This window comes from Ceratotherium simum, chromosome 27 (assembly GCF_057802395.1).
Source record: "Ceratotherium simum simum isolate JZ-2026a chromosome 27, ASM5780239v1, whole genome shotgun sequence".
In the NCBI taxonomy this organism is placed as follows: domain Eukaryota; kingdom Metazoa; phylum Chordata; class Mammalia; order Perissodactyla; family Rhinocerotidae; genus Ceratotherium; species Ceratotherium simum.
This window is the reverse complement of record NC_141926.1, coordinates 14,044,738-14,064,811: the sequence shown is the minus strand read 5'-3', so window position 1 is coordinate 14,064,811 and position 20,074 is coordinate 14,044,738. Positions and strand designations below refer to the sequence as shown.

At 35.7% G+C, this 20,074-nt stretch overlaps 1 protein-coding gene across 3 annotated transcripts in view; it reads right to left on the bottom strand.

Annotated features, from left to right (window-relative positions):
* Window positions 1-20,074, bottom strand: part of SCAF4 (SR-related CTD associated factor 4) — a 60,021-nt gene that overhangs the window by 17,794 nt on the left and 22,153 nt on the right. For all 3 annotated transcript variants that reach the window (XM_087418152.1, XM_087418155.1, XM_087418153.1), the window contains exons 3-16: window positions 19,364-19,408; window positions 17,674-17,835; window positions 15,874-16,009; window positions 15,407-15,546; window positions 14,603-14,779; window positions 9,942-10,117; window positions 9,483-9,591; window positions 7,572-7,736; window positions 6,943-7,028; window positions 5,508-5,698; window positions 4,222-4,322; window positions 3,673-3,786; window positions 2,665-2,821; window positions 1,290-1,447 (exon numbers count right to left, since the gene is read on the bottom strand). In XM_087418152.1, the coding sequence (XP_087274278.1) occupies window positions 1,290-1,447; window positions 2,665-2,821; window positions 3,673-3,786; window positions 4,222-4,322; window positions 5,508-5,698; window positions 6,943-7,028; window positions 7,572-7,736; window positions 9,483-9,591; window positions 9,942-10,117; window positions 14,603-14,779; window positions 15,407-15,546; window positions 15,874-16,009; window positions 17,674-17,835; window positions 19,364-19,408 (1,917 nt within the window). The remainder of the gene's footprint in view (window positions 1-1,289; window positions 1,448-2,664; window positions 2,822-3,672; window positions 3,787-4,221; window positions 4,323-5,507; window positions 5,699-6,942; window positions 7,029-7,571; window positions 7,737-9,482; window positions 9,592-9,941; window positions 10,118-14,602; window positions 14,780-15,406; window positions 15,547-15,873; window positions 16,010-17,673; window positions 17,836-19,363; window positions 19,409-20,074) is intronic.

The following is a 20,074-nucleotide window of genomic DNA, read 5'->3' as shown; positions in this document are numbered from 1 at the left end:
AGGAAGGAAGGTATCGAAAGGGAAGAAAAATTTATTAGATCACACATAAAACTGTGGGTCAAGTATTTGTAATTTTTACCAAAACGTTTTTCATTAGTTAGTTCTTATGTAACAGGAAACGTGCTGAATACTTAAAATAGATTATCTCACTTAATCATTAAAACAACTGACATAGGAAAAACACCAGAGCAAAGCCAGGAAAGGGAATTTGCACATTTACACATAAGAAATTGAAGCTTAGAGGTTCGGTGACTTGCCCAAAGTCACACTGCTGAGTATAAACAATGGAGTTGGCATTCAAACCCTGTTCTGCCAGAACCCTGATTCTTCTTCTTCTTTTTTTTAAAGGGTGGGTTGGAATTGTATTTCAGTCGATTTTGGTTACATTCAAAGTATGAGTCTTGAAAGGCAAGCAATGGAGAAACAGAAGACTTTTTTTTTTTTTTTTTTGGTGAGGAAGATCAGCCCTGAGCTAACAACCGGGCTAATCCTCCTCTTTTCGCTGAGGAAGACCAGCTCTGAGCTAACATCTATTGCCAATCATCATCCCTTTTTTTTCCCCCAAAGCCCCAGGAGATAGTTGTATGTCATAGTTGCACATCCTTCTAGTTGCTTTATGTGGGACGTGGCCTCAGCGTAGCCGGAGAAGCAGTGCGTCAGTGCGCACCTGGGCCCCGAACCTGGGCCACCAGTAACGGAGCGCGCGCACTTAACCGCTAAGCCACGGGGCCGGCCCCTTGATTCTTCTGAAGTAATATACTGGTTGACCAGACAGCACAGACTCTATGTAAGAATATACCTTCATGTTAAACGACACTCAATTTACTAAATAGCTCTTAATCATTCATTAAAAAAAACTCATGATAGCATCACCCAAATTGAAGATTAAGAAACTCGCTTTCCCTTATAACAAGCTGCTTGTTGGGTATAAATCCAAGTTCCCTTAGAACATACAGTCCCTCAAGAATAAACATCCCACAAGAAAACAAGAGTAAGTGGAATATAAGACACTAACAGGTTTGCATCTCAAGTCTGAAACATTATAAAGTAAGACACCAAATGATCTACAGATGTTAAGGCAATATGAATTTATTCTGGTTTTATTAACATGTATGAAAAAAATGTGTTAAAGAGTTTATAAACAATAGATCTGACACACCAAAATATGAAAGATATGCACATTTATGTACTAGTCTTTGACTATGAATCTAGACATACCTCTACAATAAGATGTGGAATGGTGTCTTTTAGACACTTAAAAATTTAAATAATGCCCCAAATATTCCTACCTGTGGAGGTGGTACTGTTATAGGTGCCGGAACAGGAATAGGAGGGACAGGCACAGGTAACGGTTTAGGTATGGGTGATACGGGTTCTGTGTGGGAGGTTTCTGCCCCTCCATTTTGAGCAACTTCGTTTTCATGCTTCTTGGGAATTCCTTTCCAATCTATGACAGTTAAAGAAATTTAACAAAAGTTTACCATTTTAACTTCAAATCTAGAAATGATTTTTTACATGTTGATTATATTAAAAAATCAGCAGTCTGATTATTAAAGAAATGCCTATGCTAATCTTATAAATATTAATTGTTTAAATTAATGGATAACAACAGCAAACACACAAAAGAATGCTTACTATGTGCCAGGCACAGTTCTAATCATTTTACAAATATCAATTCATTTAACTCTCATAACCATCTATAAGGAGGTCCTATCATTATTTTTCCCATTTTATAAATGAGGAAAACAAAGACAATTTGTCCAATGTCACATACCTAGTAAGTGGCAGAGATGGGACTAAACCCAGACATACCTGGCTCTAGACTCCATGATCTTAACCACAACAGTGTATTGCCTGGATTCAAGATCCTGGGAGGGAGGAGCAGGATTTTTACCCTGTACCAGAGCCTCCCAGAATGCATGGCACATAGTAGATCCTTCATACCTGTTTGCCTGAACAGAAACCTAGATCTATCCTTAAGTGAAGGCGTCATGCACTGTGGAGGGAGAAGGTGGGTATGGGAACAGTTCAGCATTGTTTCACCTCCTTTTGGCTCTCAAACCATCATTGCTGCTTGAAGCTTCCTTTAAACGTTTTCTCTATTTTGCCACGCCAGCCTGTACTCCTCCTTGTCCTGCTCTCTATCAATCTCCAGGCATGCTCATACATGCTGCCATTTTTCCCACTGCAATCCCACTGTCCACCTGGCATTTTTAATATCCAGGCCCACAAAGAACTGCTCCTCCTTGTCTTAAATGTTTATTTCCAATTGCTTCTCTGGACATTTAAACATTTTCAAAGAAATTATTATGAAGTACTAGATTTACACACAATACCAACGATGCTCAGTTTAAGACTCATTTGATCTCTCAGGTTTTCACAGCGAAAAATTCTACTTAAGAACTACTTAATACTGTAGATAATAATTAGCCTCACAATTAGTAATTATTTCATTTATGTCTGCATCTCTCCCACTAAATATAAGCTGCATATGGGCCAAGACCACATTTGTCTTAATTCACCATTGCTTCCCCAGTTTATAATGGAGATATTGGCACATAGTGGGTACTTGAAAAATCACTTCCTCATGCAAAGAATAGACATTTGTCATATGTACTACCAAGAAAATAGATGAATTTTAAAAGAAATTAAATACTGCTTTACCTGGATTAAGTGTATCACTGTCCAACATTCCTCCTTCACAAAAACTCTCCAGTTCTTCAGGCTTGACTTTGTCCCATGGAATATAAGTAACACCAAGTTCTACATCCCAATACTGCTTATAATCTGCCTTTATTCCTTTGTTTAAGGCCCAGGCAATCTATTTCACCATTAGTTAAAATATGAAAAGAAAGGAAGGAAGGGAGAAGAACGCCATAAATTTTGAGAGTTAACTGTTGCACACCATTCTAATCACTCAGACTTGGGCAGCAAGGGAGTAATCTGGCCCAGCTATCCCTGGATCTCACTCAAAGCTTTATTTGGCACTAGGAAACTGGTTACCCTTTTATCCCACTTTGTCCTAGGATGGAAATTTGACTGGCATCACCTCCTTACCCACTCCTCCAACCATCCATGCCCCTCAACCCAGCCACCATAAAACTGAGAGAAAAGGAAAAAGTTTAGCAGGGAAAGGCTGAAGTTCCCCATACAACCCAGAATAAAAAAGTGGGAGCTACTTTCGAAAGTCTTGGGTACCTCAGAATTATTCAACATTAGACAAAATCCTTTTGCAGTGCAATCCAAGGGTACAGCAGAGTGTTATGACACTGAGGAAACACTGACTCTGGCCCCTTACGGGAAGAATGACCATGTACCGATACCTTTTCCTCTCTTTTTGGTGAATATTTTTCATAGTTAAGATGAGATGGCAAACTTTAAAAATGAAATGCAGAAAATCCACAATTTTTGAATGACAAATATTTTACTAAATAACATATTTAAAGGAATAATTAATTAAATACCTTGATGGACCTATCCTACTTTTTTCTATAAACAAAATTCTACCAAGCACCTAACATTTAAAATTTTATGTTAACTTTTAAGGAGACAATCTCTCTAAAAAAAGATGCATATGAAAAGCCCCAGCATCCAAAATTACAGTTTATAAAAAGCCATGTAATATTATGTATTAAATTTTTAAAAAATGAATTATAACGTATAAAACCATACCTTTATGGATTTCTGGTTCACTTTATAGTTTCCTCGGCTCAGTTTCTGCAGAGCACGATAAGCATCTTGCCGATGAACCATAACAATATAGGCACAACCTCTGGGAGGAATCATCTGTTCCGAAACATTTTAATATTATAAAATATGATAACAACAAAATCAGAGATAATACTGAGGAACCAGTTCTAACAATACCAACCACAAAACTCCCCTGCCCCAAGCTAGTGTTCTATAATCTGAGACTAAATTAACTTCTTGTAAATTGGCAATTCAAGTTTGGTCTCATCTGCCAATTATTACTGAACCTACAGTTCCCCAAACTTTGTTATATAAAGACTTTTCTAGTAAAAGGTTTTAAGTGAAACAAGGTTATCCAAGAAATGTGGTTAAATGGCAGAGAATGTTAAACATGGACTCAGAAAACCTAAACTCTAGCCACATCTTCTACAAATCTGGGCAAATTTTAACTTAGGTCTTGAGTCCTTAATTTTATAACATGACATTAATCACATCTGTCCACTGTCATTAAATAATTTAATAAACACTCACGTTAATTGATTCGATTGGACCAAACTCTTCTAAGAGACTGGCAACATCCTGCTGAGTAGTCCTTTTGTCCAGCTGTCCCACCCAGAGTGTAGTACTACAAACTTAAAATAAAATTATAATCATAAAAATATACACGTTTGATAATGAGCAGCACTGTACCTTAAATGAAAACAATCACAGAAAATATGCATGAGTTATATTATGATACCACAAGTTTTAGTAGTAAATCCCATATACATGTAAATATATTTTAAAAATTCTATAAAAATGTGGTAGTACTTCCAGAAATGGAACCAGGATAGTGAACGGCACACATACGAGTTGGAAAACACTGGGTTTTTTGTAGATAGATCCAAAGACCCTATGGAAAGTGGGGCCAGAGAGGCAGTAACTTGCCCAACGTCACCCTTGACAATTAAACAGCAGAGCTAAGACTTGATCCCAACTCTCTTGATCACCAACCAATTCAGTGCTTTTGTTCACTATATGTAGCTGTGCCTTTCCAACTATCAAGTGTAAATGGTTTTTCTCTTATGTTGTGTCCTATGAAATAAGCCTTACAGAGCCAGAAGTTCTACATATGCCCTAGTCATATCATAAATTAAAATTTCAGTAACAGCTAGACTTCTATCAAGAATGTGTCTAGCACACCTTATTAAATATATTCTAGACATATGATGAGATTCAGGAGATAATGCAAGCTAATAAGTTCTTTTTTTTTTTTTGGATATGCTTTATTATTTTTTTAAATTTTTATCTATTTATTTTTTCCCCCAAAGCCCCAGTAGATAGTTGTATGTCATAGTTGCACATCCTTCTAGTTGCTGTATGTGGGACACGGCCTCAGCATGGGCGGAGAAGCGGTGCGTCGGTGCGTGCCCGGGGTCCGAACTCGCGCCGCCAGCAGCCGAGCGCGTGCACTTCACCGCTAAACCACGGGGCCGGCCCCTAATAAGTTCTATAAATTATAAATTTTTATAAAAGTAAGACGGTATTAGTTATATGGGAAGAAAAATAAAACCTTTCCATTGTGTATAGGAGAGATAGTTAATGACTTTATATTTCATACATTAGATCCAAGATACACTATTATTCATCATTATTAGTTTGGTTCACTCCTTATTGCTGGGTTATAGCTGGCTTAACAAAAGCAAATCCAAGGGCATACACCAAAGCACAACAAAAAAGACATGATAAATTGGTACTCTGCTAACAGTTATAAAACATTTTAAACCCAAGACATGAAAAAAATAACGCAGGAAGTGTAAATGTAAAGGTTAATTTACCACTCGCAGTTTCTGGTTTGATCTGAGGAAGGCCTTTTTGTCGGCGTTCTCTTTCTTTTTCTCGATCTCGTCTTTCCTGGGATCGAGATCTAGGAGAATGTCGACGTCTATCTCTGGACCGGGATCGAGAACGTCGATGACGAGACCTTCGAGATCTAGAACCAGATCGAGATCGTCTCCTTTTTGGTGACCTAGTATTTTCATGAGGAGGGAGAACGGATAGCACATGGAGGAAAAAATAGAAAATGTAAGCATGTGTTAATTTGAAAATGAAAAAAGTACAACTAGCTAATTTAATGTTTGGATATGTAAGAATCTGATAGCAGGGAATTCATTTCAAAGATTTTTAATATGTTCAAAGTTAGAAAGTATGCATATGTTTTAAGCAAGATAAGTAAGGCTGGTAACATATACAAGTATCTCTCATCTTTGATACCTCTGGTACTATGCTAAATTACATCCTTGTAGTGTAAGAAGCTAATTATCATCACTGAGATATACTGCTACTGACGTTATCTATGTTCTGTAATTTATTTATTTATAATTTATTAATTATAACATTATTTGTCTATGTTCTGTAATTTCTGTAATTTAATAAATTTAATGGTAATTAGTCTTTGGGTGGTGAACATGATATATAGTCTACACAGAAACTTAAATATAATGATGTACACCTGAAATTTATATGTTATAAACCAATGTTACCTCAATTAAAAAAAAAGAGTTTAAGGGGATAGGTGAGAGGTAAGTAGGTGTGACTGGAAAAGGCAATAGGAGCAGCCCTTGTGGGGATGGAAACGCTCTGTCTGCTGACTATCGATGTTAATCTCCTGATACTGTACTATAGTTTTGCAAGATGTTACCAATGGGAGAAACTAGGTAAAGGGTAATTGGGACCTCTCTGCCTTTTTCTTAAAATTGCATGTGAATCTACAATTATCTCAAAAGTTTAATTTTAAAAAAGACCCTATTAATCAATTTTAACTAGAGAAAACACCTACTATGTTGAACCAATCGTTGCCTTAAGGAAATCTGTTAAATAGTAACAAAATATATGTATAAAGTGAAAAACATTGCTTTAAGAAATAAAAAACATCCATTACATATCAAAAAAAAGTATAACCTGATTATAGTATTACTTATTATCTTTCCACTTTTGTTGCTGATAAACTTGTAGAGGAAGTTTGAATATATAATTCATATAATTGCATGTGTATCTGTATGTAGGCATTAGAGCAACTCAAAAGGAAAATGTGGTTAAGATGACTGACCTCAGATTTTTTTAATTAATACTTCTGCCCCCACTCCACACACAGAAACATACAAATATATGAATTGTTATTTTATTAACACCACATATCTGAAAACAATCCAACTTGATTTTAATCTGTCTCCTAAGACATATAGAATTGGAAAAACATTTTCTGTAAATTACCTGGATGCTGACCTAGATCTTGACTTTCTGTTATCAGACATATGCCGCTTAACCTCTTGAATACAAGGTTGTTCTACTTCCATTTCCTTAAAAACAAACAAACAAAACTCATCATTAAATGAGAAAAGTGGAAATTATTATAAATAGAGGCAAAAGGACAAAATCTAAAAAACGCTGTATTACACATCTCTTGTCCTGAAACAGGTCTCTTCCGGTTACTTGAGACCAAATTACTAATTTAATAATGACTGTCCATCAGCAGGAAAAACATTTTTTTATATCATTTACAAGATTAGAAGAAATACTTTTCTACTTCTGGAAATTACTTCATATAAGTTACATACCATTTCAATAAACCGTTTTAATAAACCATCACCTAAAGCAGTGAACTAGGCACTGGTTAAACATTTTATACTCTATCTCAATCCTCACAGAACCCTATGGAACTTGGTGGTTTTATTAGGTCCACTTTCCAGATGAAAAACTTATGGCACAGAGAGGGTTAGTATGTGCCCAATGTAATAGTCTTTCTTCATATTAAAAAATGACGGCAAGCAAATAGGCAGGAATCTGCATGTAAGTCAAGGTAGCCAAAAAGATAACCTAAAAACCTAAGAATGAAGTTTTACCTGATGTGCCTTCTGGGTAAGTGGTTCATTTTGTGCCTGAAAAGAAGCTTGGAAAGGCTGCTGCACAGGTGGAGTTGGAGGAATCACAGACTGGGCCATGGGAGGAAAAGGAGGTGTAGGAAGTAGGCCAAATCCTGGCATCTGTCCATTAGGAGGAAGTGGAACCTTTCGTATTAAAAAAAAAAAAAAAGTGTATGAGTAGATTTTAAGTAATAGCTACCAAAAATAATTAGGAAAACTCTTATTACTTTATATAACACTAAATCACCTACAATAAATTTTGATCAAGGAAAAACACGACATGCACAATAATTAATAATTTCCATAGGTACAATCTTTATCCAAAGAATTGTTATATATCCAAGTATCTAGGTTAAAAATCCAGCTCACATTAAAATTATGAATACACAGGTTTGGTTTTATTTATTTAGTAAGACATAACTTTATATGAGGAAGCAATGTGACAGACTGAGCTTCAAGTCAGAGGTACTCTATTGCAAGTTGTCTCCCTTTAACTTTAAAGGCAATTAAGCCTTTTGGGAAGAAGAGTGGCTAGAAGCAAGCATTCTTTTTTTTTTTTTTTTTTAAAGCCTTTGGCTCACTTTCAGGAAACTTTTTTATTTTCATTTATTTATTTTTTTGTGAGGAAGATCAGCCCTGAGCTAACATCCATGCCAATCCTCCTCTTTTTGCTGAGGAAGACTGGCCCTGGGCTAACAACGGTGCCCATCTTCCTCCACTTTACATGGGATGCCGCCACAGCATGGCCTGACAAGCAGTGTGTCACTGCGCACTCGGGATACGAACCCGGGCTGCCAGCAGCAGAGCGTGCGCACTTAACTGCTACGCCACGAGGCCGCCCCCGCAAGCATTCACCTCTAGGTTCACTTTTTAAATATTTACTCCAAGGGGAGTTTTAACTAACATGCCTACTGTTAGGGTTTCAAATATCATAATAATAATGAGAGTAAACCACAACCTAACCTATTTCTGCATGTGCAATTCCAATGCCAATACAATTAGAAGTATAATTATCATGTCATTATGTCACAAAGAAGTATTCTTTCTTAATTATTTAATAAACTTTCAGTAACTGTTAAACATTTGGAAATAAGTTCAGAGATTATCTTCATATTTTAAACAGGCTTACAAAATATTTTTCAAACTTCATTCATCAACCAGTCATTAAAATCACAAAATCAATTTCACATTACCAAATATACAGAATGGACTGAATATGATACAGATAAGAAAATGAACATACTCTAAAGAGATTTCTTAGAAGCCTTTCTAACCTTGGCTATAAAGTAGTAAATCACTACACAATTAAAAAAAAAATACAGATCCTCTAGATTGATTGTGGCACTGGAGGGCCAGGATTCGTATTTTTTAAATGGCCCCCCTCCTCCTGCCCCTGTAACAGAGATGCATAGTCAAGTTTAGGAAACTATGAATTAGAGGTTTACTAAAATAAATTCAATGAACAAATTTCTACTAACTTCCTACAATTTTCCAGTGTGTTATGCTTGCTCCTTTTACTGCAGGTTGCAAACTATATTTCTGATGGTTGAGAGCTGAAAGCCGTCTAAAGCATTTTATCACACATCATTTACAAAAAAGCTCCTCACAAGAGAAAGAGCTGTGTAACTAAACAAGCCAGTTCCCTGAAATAGAACCATAATCTCTCCCTAAATGATTTTAACAAAAACACCTATTATTAAATTATAAGCATGTAATATTTTAGCATCTGTGTTTTAATTAAAGCAAAAGCAACTCAAATCAGTTATGTGCTCAACAGCTTTTATTGTAGCTGTAGTACTACTTAGCCAATCACACAGCTAAATAACAGTGGTCTGTGAAGTGCAACCCATATGCTCTAATGAATATCAGCTGCAAGAAAAATGCCTGTACCTGATGGTGCACTGGATCCTGCTGTATTGCCATCATTCGAGGCTGAAACTGATCCATATTTTGATGTTGAGTATATGCTGGCTGCTGCATGCCATCTCCAGGAAACCCACTAAAAATGATGAGCAATCTTTTTACCCATTCAAAAACACATAAGAATCTTAGCCACATTTACACTACAGAAACATAAAGAACGTTTTCAGGAGTCATTAATAAGCAACATTTTACTGAATCATATATTTGCCTATATTAATTTATACACTCAGCATTATTCCCAACATAAAAACCATTTTTTATTGTAAATCTGATCAGATGCCCTCGTTTCAGAGAAAACCCAAAATAGTACAATTTTAAAAAACAATGACTCCACATAGAAAATGATTTCGTTACTGAATGTTACTTACATCATGCCTTATAAGGATTACCAACTCTACATCCACTGAGGAATCAAAAAAAACTTACAAGGGTGCCTGTGGAGGAGAAGCAGCGGGTGTGGCAGCAGCGGGTGCGGCAGCAGCAGGTGCAGGAGGGGCGACAGCAGCGGGTGCCGTGGTGGCAGCGGCAGCAGCGGCATCGTCTTTCTTTGATTCTTCCACAGCTTCTGGCTCATCATCATAATCAAATCTATCAAGTAGCTTCTGGAATAGGTAGGTCAATATTCCACTTTAAAAAATGCCATTTGGAAAAGACATAATTTTTTATTCTGCTTTTCTTCCCCAATCATAACTGCAGGATTTTCTTTGTATTTTCTATATGGTTATTTTATAGTTAATTTAGCAATATAAATATTTTACGAAAGTATTCATTTTCCTAGACTAAAATCTTTCGGAACTTTGCACACATGAAAATGGGTATACATTTTTAGTCAGCTGCAAAATGTACAAAAAGAAAGACTGTCTTATCCAATCACCATAAATGTCTATAGAAAAATGTCCATATGCTGCTTGCTCAAGAATACATTATTATGAAAAAGAAAAAAGAGAATGGGATAGACAGGGTCATAAAGAAGTCTCACTATCTGCACACTAGCTTCTTTCGTAAAACTTGAGAGCACACCTCAGATTACCAGAAACTTTCACTAAAAAAAAAAAAGAAAAGAATCAGAACACCTTACAAGATCATGTCTAGAAGAGTCACTTAAAAATATGATTACATTTATTGAGAAAGAAAGGAAGGAAAGTAACACAATGAATACCTACTACTGTGTTTTGGTAGATTACGTATGACACTTCATCATCATAAGAAGCATGTAATGTAGATATAGTTTCTTCTTTTTACAGACAAGGAAACTAAGACTCAGGTGATTAAGAAACATAACCAAGATTGTATGGTCAGTGAATGGTAGAATCAGGATGTGGACGCCGACCAGTCTTTTTGATTTCAAGCCCTCAGTCGCTGGCATCTAACAAGCAGTCTTTTCTCTCAAGCTGTGCCCATTCCACTCATGGACTTCCAACCTCAAATTCCTAAACTTGTGTTGTTCTATGACAGTTCTACCCAGAAATTCTGGCGCTACTTTACTGGACAACAGATTTCTAAATTAGGAAGGGACGTCCTCTTCTTGGACAACACTTGTGTTTCTTTGTAATTCTAGGCCATGTGATTAAAGGTTGTTGTTATAACTGAGCGATCTAATACGGCCTAGGCACCCTGCTGTTTTACACACATTAACTTATTTAACCCTCATGGTAACAATAAAATACAGGTACTGCCATCACTATTTTACAATGGTGTACACTGAATATTTAAGCAACTCAACATCAACATAGAGTCAGTGATAGGAGCTAAAATGAAAAGCTGGGTCTAAATTGTCTACAAAAACAAAACATATGATTTTTGCAATTTATCACATATATAGTTAGTTATACACCATATAATAATATTTCGGTCAACAGCAGACCTCATATACGACAGTGGTCCCACTCACTGACTCACCCAGAGCAACTTCCAGTCCTGCAAGCTCTAGTCATAGTAAGTGCCCTATACAGGTGTACCACTTTTTAATCTTTTATATTGTATTTTTACTGTACCTTTTCTATGTTTAGATATATTTAGACACACAAATACTGTTGTGTTACAATTGCCTACAGTATTCAATACAGTAACATGCTGTATAGGTTTGTAGCATACAAGTATTAGGCTATATCATCTAGGTTTGTGTAAGTACACTCTATGATGTTTGCCCAATGAGAAAACTACCTAATGGCATACTTCTCAGAATGTATCCCCGTCACTAAGAGACCCATGACTATAGATATGTTCTTCAAAGTTTTAAGATTTATACTGATTGCTTTGGAAAAAGATTTGAAGCAATTAAAAAGTTAAACTGAGATCTATCCAAAATGGCATTTTTATTGCTTTTTAGGAAACTGAAGATCTACGAAGCAGGTGAAATAAATGAATTCTTCCCAGTCGAGCTGTTTTACTAGCTTAAAATAAATCTTTTCAGTCAAAGGAGAAGCACAGAATTCCTTTTTCTAAATTTGATGTAACTTACAAACATTGACCAACCCATTTAATCTAAAACACTAGAGGAATTACAATTCAAATTAACAACTAAACAAGGATGCCACTATCATTGCTATTATTCAACATATTTCTGAAGTCCTAGCCACCAGTACAATAAGAAAAGAAACAGGCATAGATGTTGAAAAGGAAAAGTCAAGTTTAGCAGCTACCTAGAAAACCTGAGAACCAACTAGAAAACAAAGCATTTAATACCATGATCATTTACAAGATAAAATAAAAATCAACAGTTTTCCTCTATAGCATCATTAACCAAATGAAAAGTGTTATGAAACATTAAATATGAAAAATGAGTAAATACCTAAGAATAAATGAAAGAAGAAATGTACAACACATATGAAAAGAGATTTTAATAAATGGAGATTCTGTATAAGAAGCTATCAGTACTTGTTAAATTAACCTATAAATCCATAAATTCTAAAATTTATGCTAAAGTTCATCTGGAAAAGTATGCTGTGATGGTTAACTGTATGTGTCAATTTGGCTAGGTTATGGTGCCCAATTGTTTGGTCAACTATTAATCTAGATGTTGCTGTAAAAGTTTTTTTTTTTTTTTTTTTTTTTTTTGGTGAGGCAGATTGGCCCTGAGCTAACACCTGTGACCATCTTCCTCTATTTTGTATGTGGGACACCGCCACAGCACGGCTCAATGAGTGGTGTGTAGGTCCGCGCCTGGGATCTGAAGCTGTGAACTCCAGGCCGCTGGCGGAGCCACGTGACCTTAATCACTACTCCATCAGGCCGGCTCCCTGAAAGTATTTTTAAAACATGATTAATATCTAAATTAGTACATTTTAAATAAAGAAATACCCTCCATAATGTGGGTGGGCCTCAATCAATCTGTTGAATACCTTAAGAGCAAGGACTTAGGTTTTCTGCAGAAGGAATTCTCCTCAAGACAGCAACACAGAAACCCTACCCTGCAAATATCAAATTTGCTAGCCTCCACAATTACGTGAGCCAACTCCTTAAAAGCCAAATCAATCTCTCCCTCTCCCCTTTCTGTGTGTGTGTGTGTGTGTGTATGCACGTGTAGACAGACAGATAGATAGACAGATAAATAAATAAAATTGGTTCTGTTTGTCTGGAGAACTCTAATACATATGCCCAAGAATAGCCAAACAAAGTTTAAAAAAGAATAAGGGGAGAGGGAACACCTGGAAACAAAATATAGTATATAAATTGCAAGTATTTAAATTGTCATGATGCAGAAATAACTATTACTGGGACAGAACAGTGTCCAGACATAGACATAGAAACAAATGGGGATTTAGTGTATGACAAAAATAGTGAGGGAGAATTGGCTATTTCCAAAAATATAAAGATTTAACTATCTTGAACGATTATTCTAAAACCGATTCCAGATGAATGGAAGAGACAAACATAAAAAACAAAAATGTAAAACTACTAAAAGAAAATGAATTTTTAGTACAGGTGGGGAAAGTTTTCCAAATCACAACACAAAAGAGAAGACGAATAAACAAAACCACAATATGTAAAGAATTTATGTTCACAAGTGCATGGAAAACGATCTGAAAGAACACACTCAAATCTGTTCAAAGCAGAGTAAACTGTTTCCCTTTTTACTTTAGAACTGTCTGTATTATTTGCGTTTCTTCCCCATAAGCATGTACCCCTTGTGTACTCAAAAATTTTACCCAACCTTCTTTTTAATCAGTAGTCAAAGATATAATGACAAGCAGATTCTTAATTTAGACTACCAGCAATAAAGTTATTGTATCTTATAATTAGAATGCTGGAAAGTAGAAATTTTAGAGATGATTAAACTAAAAGATATCATTTAGTTCTAGGATTTTCAAACTTTTATGTTTTTTGCAATGAAACCTGTAAAATGACATGAAATTTTACATAACCATAAACTTAATAAATAGACAAGACACAAGACAGACAAGAGTAGAGTTGCTTGGGTTAACATTTCAACAGGAAGCTCTGAGCTGTGTATATTCAGCACATCTATATCCTTAGTGGCAGACCCTTAAACATGCCTAAGGCCCAACAGAGCAGTTGGAAGACAGTGAACCAACCCAATCCCTTGTATTATAGACATGGTAATTAAGGTTTTTAACAGCAAAAAAACGGAAAGCAACTTAAATATCTATCGATAGGGGAACGGCTAAACTGTAATAAACAGAATACTCCTAATAAGCACTCACTAAAAATGCAGATCTCAATTTATTAACCTTAACAGAAACAAGAGGATTAAGATCAAAACGAGCAAGTTAAAAATAGTGTATATATATTATGACCAAATAAAGAAAAGCATATATCCACAGTAAATTAATTCTGAAAAGATATACAGCAAAATGTTACAGTAGCGATCTTCAAGTATGACGGCTAATGGTCAATGTTCTTCTGTTTACTTTTCCTTTATACTTCCCTTCTACTGAAAATTGTTGCACTTATATATTACACTTATAACCAGGAAAAATAACGTTTTGATGTTGAGGGGGACAATCCCTCAAACCACAAAACAACAAAAGAAACAATCCACAGAGAAGCTAGAGAAGGGTAACTTCCACATTCCAAGCTAAGTGACATCAACAGCTGGGTGGATTATGTGAGAGGCTTGAGCATACCTTGTCAAATGCAGTTTTCTGCTCAGGTGGGGGGAAAGCAGCCTTTTGTTCAGGTGGTTGTGAAGGAGCTGTCTTTAACTGAGCTGTGATAGCCTGAACCTGTGCCATCACAGCATTGTCAATGGCGGGAGACTGTGGTTTTGGAGGCTGTTGAAAAGTCTGAAGGATCTGCTGAAGCTTAAAGAATGGGAAAACTGATAAACCACATAATAAAGTATAATCATAGCATCAAAAGTTAACTTACTAAAAAAAAAAAGTCTTAAAGGTGACTCAAAATAGCATAGACACAGAGCAAACTGGAAAAAAGAATTCATCTTTTAGTAATGGTTAAATTTGCTGTGAACGAATATATCAGGGATACAATGTGCATCACTTAAGGTCAAAAATGTATGCTGATGACCCCAACGGTAGGAAATGATGGTCAAAGAGAAGAGAAAATACACTGAATTGTGTACAAGGTAAATATATGTTTTCTAGAAAAATGTAAAAATCATTTCCAAACAATTTTGAAATCAATCAGAAATGCTAGAATTGTGAGCAACGATACCAGCCACTTAGCAGTTCTGAAGTTCTCTCCACAAAGAAGTACTGTTATGTCACAGTGTGTTGTTCCTTGTTTTTCATCTTTACCAATTCTCCCCTAATTATCTGTATGCCATTACCTTCCTAGTGAAGGCTTTTCTAGTGGAAAAGCAGAACTATTTCCTCCCTTGACTGTGCTCATTAATTAGGTGTGGAAAATAAGAACTGACAATAGCACCTAACTGCAAACAATTGAATCTTTGACAGGATAGGGTGGTTTACCTGTTGACCTTGGGTCGTCTGAAACAGCTGGGCCACAGCAGCAAAAGCATCAGAGCTGGGCAACTGTGGTACAGTTGGTACGGAGTTTGTAGTGGCTTGTGGGGGTTCAGAAGAAACCTTAACTGAAGGTGGCGGTGAACCTAAAAAAGAAAAGGTCATTAAGGCCTAAGAAAACTTTAACCTACAAATTTTCCTTTTTAAACTCCATTAAGCTTCTTTACCGAAATATTCAAGTAACATTCCATTTAACATATAGTAAAAATACAGATTGTGTAGAGAGTCTATAACAGGTACTGTTAAGAGCACACTTTTATTAGAAATAAGAATTATGGAAAGAAAACCATACCTTCCAAGATGTAAACTCAAGTTTCCTTATGGAAATCTTCCACCAATATAAACAAACTTCAAACTTTTCAGGTACAAAAAGTTATACCATTTTCTAAGCTCACAGATACACTTGACCATACCTTCATTATTAGTAACATTTTCTGCCACGGGGGCCGCATTACTAGTTCCTGCTGCCATGTCCAAAAGAGGCTGAATAATTTCAATTTTGAATACTCCATTTTTTTGCCAAAGGTTCAGCACGCGAACTATTTTACTCTGTTATGTGTGAGAAAACATGAATATACGATCAATATCAGCATAAACAGTTTAATATACCTCTTACAAAAAAAGAGAAAAAAAAGAAACCTAGGGTAATATTTCCATACTAAGTCTGCTTTTTAAATAGAAAAGAATCTACCATCAGAATTACAACCTGCTAAGGCTACTCTAATCAGTCTTTCTTTAGTAGTGTAATCTAGAGTAAGAAAAAGTGAAGGAAAAAAAAAGGAAACAGAAAAGGAATATAACCTAGAGAATCAAAAGAAATATAATAATAAAAAAATGTATCTGAAGTTTTCATTACATTTTATTTATGGTTACAAAGAAATCCCATCTCTGACAAAAACCAGTTATCTTAGAGAAGTAAATGAAGTGAAGAATTTCTGCAGGATGATTCTAATAGTTAAAATATTTAAGAAACTGGCCTGTAACTGATAGGGAGGTTGTTTTGTGGACCAGTAAATATGAAGGAGGAGATCCAGAGAAGATGTCATTCACAGGTATAACTCTTATCTCCTACTCAAGGAATGACACTCTTTTCTTTTGTATATTTTTCCCACAAAAGCACTCCTCCAAGAATATAAATACAGAATCTACAACACTCAAATTTACATGCTGTTTATTGTAAATGTCTCCATTCTTCATTATTCTGAGTAGGTTTACCATTGTATTTCTCCCACCTATTGGAGTCCAGTTATGATGTCCGTAATGTTTTTTCTACCTTTTTATAGTACATAGTAAAACCTATATGAGGAATTCAGTACTGTAGTCTGATTGCTAATGAATACCACTTATGCTCTAGCATCTCTATGTGCTAAGGAAAGCCATCAATTATGGTCCTTTCCTTCTGGAATACGCAATAATTTGAGATGAGCACTGCCTTTCTCTACTGCAGAATTTCTTTACCATTCACTTATAAGTAATCTTTCCAACAATGGCTTCTTTAACGCAAGATGGTGTTCTTTTTATATTTCAGCAGTACAACATTTCTGAACGACTTCACAAGAAAATAAATGAGATGACCACTACGAAAAAACCTGGCTTTTGGGCCGGCCCCGTGGCTTAGCGGTTAAGTGCGTGCGCTCTGCTGCTGGCGGCCCGGGTTCGGATCCCGGGCGCGCACCGACACACCGCTTCTCCGGCCACGCTGAGGCCGCGTCCCACATGCAGCGACTGGAGGGATGTGCAACTATGACATACAACAATCTGCTGGGGGGGCCGGCCCTGTGGCTTGGTGGTTAAGTGCGCGCACTGCGATGCTGGCGGCCCGGGTTCGGATCCCGGGTACGCATCGAGGCACCACTTCTCTGTCCAGCCTGAGGCCGAGTCCCACATACAGCAACTAGAAGGGTGTGCAGCTGTGACATACAACCATCTACTGGGGCTTTGGGGGCAAAAAATAAATAAAATCTTTAAAAAAAAAAAAAAAAACAATCTGCTGGGGCTTTGGGGGGAAAAAAAAATAAATAAAATCTTAAAAAAAAACAAAAAACAAAAAACAAAAACCTGGCTTTTGTTTCAACTTCACAGAGATCACTACATGATTATCTTTCTAGTAATACAGTACGCTTCAAACATCTAATAAACATTTAAATAGATATAAATAAATATAAAAATAAAAACAAGAATATAAGTTTTAATTTAAAAATTATTAACTATACCTTATCTTCAGATGGACAAAGATATAAATATTGGAATGTGGCAGTTATGTTTTTAGAGAATCTTGGCCCAAAAACATCTTTATCAGTTCCAAACTGATGACGAGACTGTCGCACAATTGAGTCGATTACGTATAACCCTGGAACCTTGTATTCTGGTTTACACTACAAAGATAAAGATGTAAAGTCAATACAAGAAAAGCAAAATCACCATTTGACACTTATTAATCTCACTTTTATGAAACTCTGTTTATCCAATGATTGTTTTCTATTTAGAAACTACTTGAATGTTTAGCTCTCTTATTGGCTAGCTTGTCAAATTTCCCACAGGTCTATACAGAACAATATAGCATTCTCTTGATACTTCAGACTCCCAATATTTCACTTTTCCCTGATCTCTCTATCTCCCCACACACAATTTCCTAGAATCAACATTACTTTATCAATCCCTAAGCCACTTCCATGCAAATCCACTTATTATGATAGTCTCTACTCCAATCCATCCTGCTCAAAAAAATAATTTTTCCCTTTTATTATCAAAAAGATAATTTTAACATAACAATTTTAATTCTATTAAAGCATAGTACCAGAGAAACAAAAACTAAAAGGAGAGGTCATTTTTGGCCTATCAAATTGACAAGATAAAAAGAATAGAGAAACAGGCACCTACATACATTTCTGGTGGTACAACTTTTATGGAAGATGATTTAGCAATAAAGGCAAAGCCTTATTTGATACAACAATTCTACACCTAGAAATTTATCCTAAGGAAAACAATTAAGATGCATCTAATTTTTTCCATAAGGCCAGCCACTGAAGTGAAATGTCCAACAGGGAACTGGCTGAGTAAATCATGGAAACAATCAGGTGACAGAATACTTGTAGATATCTACGATAAATTCAGTGAGAACAGCAGGTTATCAATCAGTCTGCCTTCATTCTTCCTTTTATAAATGTACATGAACATAATAAAAAATGAATAGATCCAAATATAAATTTTCATAATAATCTGGGGTGGTGGCAAATAGATAATATTAATTTTTTTCCATTGTACTTATCTGTACTTTAATTTGCTACTATAAAAACCTCTACTGACCATTTTTTTTTCTTGGCTGTTGGAGCTCTAACTCCTGTCTCTCAGCCAGTATTAAAAGGCCATGGATCAGAGACGTTTCCACATGCACTGGTATGTACCATATGGCATAGCTCCAAGTTGGCGGAGAAGACAAAAATGTCTAAGTCTCCATCCTTGGTCCTCTACTGAGACAGACATGCGCTATTCACACAGTTACAAAACAACATACAACTATAAAACTGAAAAATGGTTTAATTATGATGGGAGCAGGGAAAAGTTCAAAAAATTTTACAAAGTGACTTCACTTGCAATACTTCAAGCTGAGCCAGATGTCAGCAGAGTAGATAGGGCAGAGGGGGCACATCTCGCTCAGGGAACAGCCCCACTCAGAAACTCTTGTTGAGTGCTACCTCACAGTTAAGTGCTCAGTCCACACTACTGCTATCAATTTGTTTTTGTTTTGTTAAAAATAAGAAAATTCTAGTAATTAAAAAGAACTTCCAGTGACAATTTTTTTGTAGAGTGGCTTTAGAAGCAAGTATCCAAATTACAATTTACAAAGTAAATTACAAATACTGATCATAACTAAAATGAGCTAACAATGAAATGGACAGTTACCTTTTTGATGAACTTTTCTACTATTTGAACAACATGCTTGTAAAGCTGAAAAGAATTAAAAGAAAATTATTGTCCAGTTTACATAGTTCTACGTTTCCTGTAACGTAATTAGAAAATACTTAAAACCTCGAAATTTGCGCAATTTGAATAATTCTCAAGATAAAGTAAATGAATCATGAGAAATAATCCATAGTCAACAACTGAAAAAAAATCTTAACAAATCAGAAAGGAATTAACTAAAATAGAAAGCCAGAAAAATCCCCCCAAACAAAGTCCTTTTCTTAGATTTTTAATCAATAAACCTTCAGAAAGCAGGCAACTTTATGAGAGGGATAAGAACAATGGCTTTGGAACTAAATAACGCAGTTTTTAAAGTGAGTCACTTAGGTGTGATCTTGGGTAAGACATTTAACTTCACAGACCCTGAGTTTTTTTTTTTTAATAAAAATTAAGCCAATACTCTGCTTGATTTAAGACAAGAATTAAATGAATAAAGAAGAAAAAACCCCTGCCATTCTACTTTCTACTTCAGTGAGTTCAACTCTTACAGCACCACACACACATACACACACAAAAGGTAACTATGTGAGGTGATGGATGTGTTAATTAGCTTGACTGTGGTAATCATTTCACCAATGTATAGTGTATCAAATCATCATGTTCTATTACATTACTAAATATATATATACAATTTTTATTTGTCAATTATAC